General features: G+C 44.8%; 1 protein-coding gene across 2 annotated transcripts in view; it reads right to left on the reverse strand.

Annotated features, from left to right (window-relative positions):
• Window positions 1-2,064, reverse strand: part of baz (par-3 family cell polarity regulator) — a 250,546-nt gene extending 248,482 nt beyond the window's left edge. For both annotated transcript variants that reach the window (XM_072286397.1, XM_055077194.2), the window contains exon 1: window positions 1,138-2,064. In XM_072286397.1, the coding sequence (XP_072142498.1) occupies window positions 1,138-1,257 (120 nt within the window). In that variant the 5' untranslated portion in view covers window positions 1,258-2,064. The remainder of the gene's footprint in view (window positions 1-1,137) is intronic.
• Window positions 2,065-9,167: the final 7,103 nt, after the last annotated feature.

The raw sequence follows: 9,167 nt of genomic DNA on the forward strand, positions 1-9,167 counted from the left end.
CAATAGTAAAATGATCCTTACCTGCTTCCGTGAAGTGATTTGCAAGCATAGAGACAATTAGGCAAAACTTTTTGCGTCAGTGTGTGAATTTCAAAGCCGGTAGCGGGAGTCTTCTTTAGACTAATGTAGTACAGTTAGCAAAAAAAGCACCGGTTGAAACTCGAGCAGTGGATTCTCGGTGCAATTTCGAGTCCGCCGCAAGCAGTTAAGTCTCTGGTATGAAATTTAATTATCAGCTGATCATTCGATGCATCTTCCGTGTAATCTGAGTTCCGCGTAAACCGCATAGTCATATTTTCTTTTTCCAATCGCGCAAAGGTAACAAAAATGTATTCCATTTCCGGTGTTCGTCCTTTTCTAGCTTCTATGGAGCTGAATGCCACAGCTTTAGCCGAAAATCAGTCACTAGGTTGTCATTCTGTGGAATTGAACAGCTAAGAAAACCAGCCAGAAAGAATCAAACGACAGAAAACGTCACACGTTACAAGGAATAATAATTTTAAAAAAACACGGTTTAAACTACCTTGCTCAGATCGCTAACCAAAGGAGGCAGCTTACGGGTCAAAAATGTAAACACCGAGAGCATTATATACGGGCTAAACGTCAACTTACCGTAGCACTTTTCGTTAGCATTTATATACGTATTTGGCAGTGGTGTATACGTTTACCGTTTACGTTGCCTTTTATCTGTCTTCTAAACGAGGATAGTAATATGTGACAGCGACGACGCAGGATAATATTTAATGTCGGGGTCACACGAGGCAGTCTGTCCGTATTTTGAAGCAGATTGATAAATTCAAAATCTGACAGCACGCGGCCAAACGAAATGCAGGCACAGTATGCGGCACTTGGAAACGACCCCAGCGATAGCAGCAATTTTACGCGTGCGCGACTCGGCGCACTCGCGCGCTTTGTTTACAGGCCTGTCCAGGTGAGACTTTTCAAGAGCAGCGTGCAACCTTCGAGCGTAGCGGCGACGGCCCACTTCATGAAGGGCTGAAACCTAGGCAACGGGGCCGCAGGAAAACGACCAGAAACGGCGCGACATTCGTGACATAACTGTCAGGGCGTTATGCAGATATATAAAGGCGACGGCGCGGTTCTAGTTTTTGTTTGAGAATGGTTTCGTGATCTCACCTTTCCCGCTGCCTTCTTGTATCTTGTGATGGCCAGGTCAACCAGATCACGAACTAGAAGGTCGCCATTCCCGCACGGGACGATCACTCGGACCGGCCCGAAATTCACTGTCACTTTCATGACGACGCGACCAAAGTGAGACGAAACACCGGTTTGCTGCAGCTAACTGGCGTAGCGTATCCAACGCAAAGGCGCGGAAAGACACAAGCACACCGGAGCACACACATCCACAAGCACGCACAAAACCGTGTAAAGAACCGCGTAATGAAAAAAAAAAAAAAAGAAAATACACGAGATTGACGTTGAAACGATTCACGAAGAGCACAGGAATACAAGCGGAGATTTCTTAAAGTCACTTGAACTTCCTTCGTTCACAACGGGCGGCAAACGGCAACGTATGCCGATGACGGACGGCACTTCACCCGCACGACAAAGCAGCGGCGGCGGTTCTTCGCCGCTTCATCTTCTACGGTTCCGTCAGGCTAGCTTCAACTCCGCGCATGTAGCAGCCGACAAATAATCTTCTTTCAACAGCCATCGCATGCTTCACGGGGTCATTCACACGAAGGAATCAGCCGGAGCTGGCGTTTGGCGTTGTTCCTCACTCGGGGAGACGAAGCGTTGTCGATGGCACGCGGGCTCTCGCGAACACGCACGCACGCACACACAACAGGCACCCGTCACACCTGGCCCCTGACCCAGGTAAGCCTAACAGTCCGACAGCGACCCTGGCAACGCACGAAGTCGCTGACTACGGTGCAGTCTTGCGAAGTTGAGCATCCCACGCAGTCAGTAAGGGCTGCCTTGAGAAAACAAAATGGCACAATCTGTCTTCGTATGCTTCGGCGAGAGCGCACTGTTTTTGTTCGCGTCAACGGTCTCTCCGGCGCCGACAAATGCACAGGAGAAGCCAGCCTGACGCTTGCGCGAGAGCTTGAGTGCACGGCCGCTGCCGCTTCGTAACAAACGCTTCCATTGGCTGCAAGAGTTTGGGACAACCTGCGGATTGTAACCAATGGCAGCAAAGCGAAGGCAGCGACGCCGTCACTCCGCACTTCGTGCACTTCAGCGACTTCGCCGGCTACGGTTTCGGTTTCGATTGCGGAGCGCGCGAAGAGCGCGCGAACGCGCGTGCTGTTTTGTTTGCGCGTTCTAAGAAGTTTATATAATCAAGAAAAAAAACTTATTAATGGCTATATTATTTCAGTTTTGAAGGCCTTAACGTTCCGCAACACGCATGGTACTACGGATGCTCTTTTCCGAGGGCTGATCAATATATTCTCGAACGTTGATTCACCTTAAGAGGATAAATAGGATGAAGTGCTCTCGCAACTTTGCTAGTAAAAGAACAATACGCCTTATTATTAACGCTTGGTTAGTTATAGTGTGCTCACGAAACTATGTTACTTCTGAGATCGTAAAAACATTCGCAACCTCATGAAAAAGCAGCAGCGATGTTTTCTGTAGCGCTGTTGCTGCCATCTACCAGCTGAAAGACGAGTCACGCCAAGCGGCCTCAGCAACTTGCCGCTGGAGGGCGGCTTTCCCGCTCGCCCGATGGCAACGAGGGCTTAGAGGCTAGTGGCAAGGTAGCATTTGAGGAGCGATTGAGAAAAATGGGGGAAATGCGGTGGGCTAGGAAGGTTTTCAGTTACTTATACACGAGGAATGTTGACACGAGGTGGAGGAAGCGAACTAGAAAATTGACAAGCAAATACTTGGGCAGTAGCGGGGCGACAGGTAAGGAATCATCTGTCAAGGAAAAGGTTAAGGAGACAGAGAGGGGTATGTGGAATACAGAGATGCAAACCAAATCGGCATTGGAGACATACAGGACGTTTAAGCAAGAAATAGCCAAAGAAAATATTTACGACAACTCTAAGGGAAGATCATTGTTGTTTGAAGCCAGGACAGGTGTACTGCGGACTAAAACGTACCGAGCCAGATACCAGGAGATAGATTTGGTGTGCGAGGCGTGTGGAGAGGAGGAGGAAACGGCTGAACACCTGATACTTGCTTGTAAACAACTTCACCCTGCAGTTGAATCTAACAAGGAACTATTCAAAGCTTTGGGTTTTAAAGACAGTGAAAGTAAAATAGACTTTGAACAGGTAGAAATAACTAAACGGAGACTATCTGATTGGTGGACACGGAGGAAGGAAACTAAGGAGAGGCCCTGACGTCACTCTTTGTGAAGCAAAAGTGAAGCCGGAATTTGGCGTTGCTCATGGCGATGCTCCGCCTTTTGGGCCACCCTCCTCGCTTGTTTACATCTTTCGCGAAACCACGCCGCGCTGCGCGTGGTGTCGCGCGCGCTCGCGCAACATCTGGCAGAGCATGGTGCAGGTAACACAGCGCAACAAGACACGGTGACTAACGCAAACCCGCCCACTCAGCGCCTTTGCCACGGCCCGAAACCTACCAGAGCAACACGTGTGAGCGCTCAAAACCATAACAACGCCGCCATTGTGGCCCAAAAGGCATGGCCATACAAGAGAAAAAATAAAAAAGCAGCAAGAAAATGAGAACCTACTACGTCATTTCCGCCACACTTTTCTCCTAGCGCGCGGAGGGGGTAGGGCCTCTCCTTAGTTTCCTTCCTCCGTGTTGGTGGATAATATCAACGCAAAAGTAAAGGAGTAAATACATAGGTATGCATGCATATAGTGCCATTAAAGGCTAGGTGGCGCGCGACGCCGCCGCCCGATTCAAAGGGTTGAGCCTCAATCATCCATCCATCCATCCATCCGATAAAATAGGGCACTGTGGAATTGCAATAGGTACAATGTGGTGAGATAGATTTGGAAAGAGGTGATGGTTCCTAGTCACTTTCGGGAATGAGGTTCGAGCAAGTTGGGAAATTATGCAATGTGGGGTGGGTACGCTTGCTTTGGGGAGCGCACGGAAATGCACCAAATCAAGGGGTACATGGTGACAAGGGATGGAAATCATTTGAGGGCAGGGAAGCTAGCAGCAAGATAGAATTTGAGGAGCGATTGAGAGAAATGGCGAGAAAGCGGTCGGCTAGGAAAGTTTTCAGTTACTTGTATAGATGAGGAATGTTAACACAAAATGTAGCAAGCGAACCAGGAAATGGAAATATTTGGACAGCAGCGGGGAGAGGGGGCGGGGGAATCATCGGTAAAAAAAAAAACGGTTAGAGAAACAGAGAGGGTTCTGTGGAAAATAGGGATGCAGACGAAATCAGTACTGGGAACATACAGAACTTTCAAGCAGGCAATTGCCAGAGAAAATATCTACGATAATTCCAGGGGAAGCTTTTTGTTGTTTGAAGCCAAGACGGGAGTATTGCGGACTAAGAAGTACCGAGTCAAGTTCGAAGTTATGCGGAGCGTGCGGAGAGGAGGAGGAAACGGCTGAGCACCTGGTACTTTTCTCTAAAGGGCTTTGCCCTATAGTACAAAGCAACTGGGCTGATTTTTTTCAAAGCATTGGGGTTTAGGAACAGTACATGGAGGCAAAATAGACTTTAAGCGGGTAGAAATAACCAAACGGAGGTTATATGGTTGGTGGCTAAATAAAGACAAGAGTAAAATTTCACCCTCCACAAAGTGCAAAATATATTACTCACTGCTAGGTGGGGTGCGCCGCCGCCCGATTTATAGGGTTCAGCCTTATCCATTCATCCATCCATCCACCCATCATTTGTTTGAGGAAGCTTTAGCTCCCGGAAAGGATAAATCGTCTTTCTTGGCAACCATTGCAACATTTTAATGATAATTGCGGCATCTAAATGTAGAAGTAAAGAACTAGTAACTGACGCAAGTGGATATTTTATTTACACTGCCAATTTTTCTAGAACAATTCTTTAAAACTGCAAAATTGCAAGAACCTCCAGTACTAAGCTTACATCTATGTAACTCAGGAATAACAACGACCTCACAATTTCGTAAACTGCACCTAATAATGTATCTAAATCTGACAAAATTGATTTATTATACACCACTGTGAAAAAATAAGAAGAAAGACATGCTGGCGTTGCTCTGAATTGCGAACTTAGGTGCGAGGATGTTCACCCAATTAAGTTACGTTCAAATAAGGATGGCTGATTCGTCTACTTGATATTCCATTCGTTTTGTTGAAAGAGCACTCACTATAGGAACCAGTAAAACAGGACGACATAAACAAGGACGAAATGTCCGATCGGTCTATGCGATGGACACAAAAACACTCCCATTGCACCGTCATGATAACGTACGTTAACAAAAGTTTGTAAGATAAGCTAAGGTATAGCACCTCCTGCGGAGCATAGTCGTGTGCACTACGTTTATTTTTTTTTTCTTAAAAAGTGCAGAGAAGAAAGTAATGAAGGGGTCGCCCAATCCATCTCTATTTGGTGTTTATGTTGATGTGTGTATGTTTAATGTCTTAATAATGGCTGATAACGAGATTTTGTGGAGATGAGTTCGTATATATATATATATGTTCCTATGAGTGATACCGCTAGTTTATGTAGCCAGTTTGTGCTGAAAAAGAGGCCATTGCGGGTGTCATAAGTGCCGACTACGGGCGGGTGCCGAGGGCCAAGCCCCCTCCGGAAAATGCCCCCCCTCCGGAAATCATAAGAACTGGCGAGCATTCGCAAATAATTAAACACGTCGAACAATACAGCAGAAAGTCGAACTTAAAAATTCATGGTCTGCCGCAAAAAAAAAAAAAAAAAAAAAAAAAAGGTGAAAAGCTTCTGCCTATCATCTCTGATTTGGCACAAAAGTTGAAGTTAAAATACACAGAATCTGACATCGAGGCTATTCATCGCCGTCTTGTCAACCGAGATCGCCCGCCAGTTCTGCTCGTTATAGATTCACTTCTGTTGCGCTGAAGGAAACTTGGTGGAGCTGCAGAGGCAATTTAAGGGCGTTTGCGGAACAGGATGTGATCCCTCAACTTTATTTTGCAGACAATTTGACCACACATAACAGAGAACTGGTCTGGGCAGCTCGCCAAAAAGGAAAAGAAAGACTGTACAAGTTCGTCTGGGCTAAGCAAGGCAAAAGTTTCGCCAAGAAATCTGAGGGATCGTCTCTTGTCCGCGTATCAGAGCATTCTGACTTTGATAAGCTTGTTTAAAAATGAAGAATTCTATTGACCTTGACTAATTACACAAAATGAACAATGCATTTCATAATAGTGAGAGATTGAACGACTTCATCAGCTTATCAAGTCAAGGGAGACGGTCCTTCAAGGTTTTACACGTTAACATCCGCAGTATCCGTAGGCACTGGAACGAATTCCTTGGCATCACACAAAATAACGATACTATCATTGATGCGTTTGTACTAACCGAAATTAACATTCATGAAGAGCTCATTTATTTTTTCAAACTACCCAATTATTCTAGTTTTGCGATAACGTGTCGCATCAGTAGAGGTGGTGGTGTCATGGCTTTTGTACGTGAACGATATGTGACGTCATCTGTGCTCTCAAGGTTCACCTCAGCCGAATTCCTGGCATTGCATATTTCCTTGCTAGATATAACACTGTAACACCGTAACAATATAACCCTACTTGGAATTTATAGACCACCCTCCGAAAATGCAAACGTTTTTGTAAATGAACTGGGTGCGTTTTTACTGTATTTGCCTTCAACTTCACTCTTTTGTCTGGCAGGCGATGCTAACATAAACACTTTATCTCTCTTGTGCCCGATTGTTTGCGATTACTTAAATGTATTAGCTAAATCGGGGGTTCTTCCGACTATCTGTTCTTGTACTGGAGAAGAATAACTTGGAACCCAGCATGTGACGTCATTCGTCGATCACATCAACGTTAGAGCTCCGATTAACACGTCAATTCGGCTGTAATCAAACACAAACTGGCTGACCTCTATTTTGTGGGCCGCCATATTTATTTGCCCATTCTTGAAAAGGTATCATCCGAACATTCCCAGGTATCAATCCTCGACATAGCCAAATTCGATAGTTTGATGCCTTTGACTGGAATATACTTATGGAAGGGGCAACCGTACAAAATGTTTACACTAAACTTGTTAATGTTCTTGACAAATTTACATACAGGGTAAGGAAAACCATAAAAATTTTAAAAACGCTATACTAACTTGCATTGGCTTACACTGTGGATTCTCAAGCGATAAAAGAGAAGGATAAACTTTGGGGAAAATGTAAGAACTCGCCCAACAACAACGCTCTGGGGAACTTATACAAAGTTAATAGAAATAGGGTAACTGCATTACTTCAGTCTGAGAAGCGCTCATATTAGTTAATCATTTTACGAAAATAGGCAGAATCCTCGAAAAATGGGGTGGACGACTAAACAAATATTCGGCCGCCATACAGGCTAATCAGTCGACGTTTTTGGCAAACATTTCGCTAATTTAGAATCTGCCGTTACTGATTTCAATGTTCACTTCGCTAAAGCATCGTCGATTACTCAGCCAGCTCACACTCATTGTTCCGATAATATTATCAGTTAGAGTCCTCTGCATTCCTTCCTTTAATCACTGCTTGCAATCTCTGCAGCATATTATTCAGTTTTAAAGAAAAGAAGGCACCTGGTTTAGATGGCATATCTATATGTACGAGCTGCAACGTAACTTTCTCGTTCTAGAAAATATACTTTTATTTATGCTGAACGGTTATATTGAACTCGGTTTTCTTCCAGATGAGCTAAAAATTGCAGATGTTAAACCATTACACAAAAACGGCTCTTTTAAACAGGTTTACAACTACCGGCCGATTTCGATCTTACACCCAATTAGTCAAATTCTGGAAAAACACTTGTCCAGAGTGATGACCGGCTTTCTGCAAATAAACAATTCTTTTTCAACTTCTCAATTTGGTTTCGTTCCTGGGAAGGGGACTGTAGTACTCTTGGAACAATTAGTTGATTTAATCTTCTCTGCTTTCGATAACAACGAGGTAGTAACGTCTCTTTCCCTGGAGAGAGAGAGAAAGGAAAGACAGGGAGGTTAACCAGAGATTATCTCCGGTCGGTTACCCTGTACTGGGGGAGAGGCAAGAGGATGCGATAGGTGAGAGAGAGAAGGATAAAAAAATATTAAAAAGACACTACACCACACACGAACGTACACACACTGTTTCTGTGGGCACTGTCATGCAGCTCGCAAAGGCGTTCCTAGTGTTATGCAGTGTCACCGTACAATCCTACGTCACACAGTGTAGTCACAATTTGTCAGAAACTCTCGTGTGTTTTAAGTACCGCAGCAGCGCCTTCATAGCAGGTCGCGCTGATGTTCGCGTAGGCCAGTTTCCAAGGATCTTTGTTTTCTGTCATTGGGTGCTTGTGCAGTTGGTCTAGGGGGCTGAGAGGACTGCTCTTTGCGGGTTGAAACGAGAGCACTGACAAAAGAGGTGCGTGATTGTTTCATTGCACCGGCAGAAGTCACAAAGTGGGCTGGTGGCCATTCCGATAAGAAAAGAGTACGCATTTGAAAATGCTACTCCAAGACATAGACGGACTAGAAGGGTGAAATTACGTCTGGATGCAAGCAAAGATTTTGACTTCCTAGTGCACACATTACTTTTGCGCAAACTACATCTCTTGGGATTTCGGGGGCCTTTAACAAATTATTAACTATCTTTTCAATCGTTCACAGGTATTCAATATAGGGGATCACGTTAGTTCGAAGGTTTTCTTAAAATCTGGTGTCCCGCCGGGATCCAGGTTAGCTCCACTACTATTTAACGTTAATGTAAATGATCTGTCTAAAGCTGCATCCCAATGTCGAATTACGCCGATGACACTGTTGTTCTTGCCACACACTCTGTTTTCATTTCATCAGTTGTAATGCTACAAAGTGACTTTGTGTCTGTCACGGACTGGTTTTCCAGAAACTGCATCACTATTAACAAGCAAAAAACAAACCTGGTTTGTTACCACAATCCACATAGACGAATTGATCCCACTCTCCCAATCTTCCTTCATGGTTCACGATGTACCAATTGTCAACGCTCTCCTCTCCTACCATCGCCGAATGTAAAGTACATGTGAATTATCTTCGAGTCCGATATGACATGGAATAGTTCTCT

This window comes from Dermacentor andersoni, chromosome 2 (assembly GCF_023375885.2).
Source record: "Dermacentor andersoni chromosome 2, qqDerAnde1_hic_scaffold, whole genome shotgun sequence".
Lineage (NCBI taxonomy): Eukaryota > Metazoa > Arthropoda > Arachnida > Ixodida > Ixodidae > Dermacentor > Dermacentor andersoni.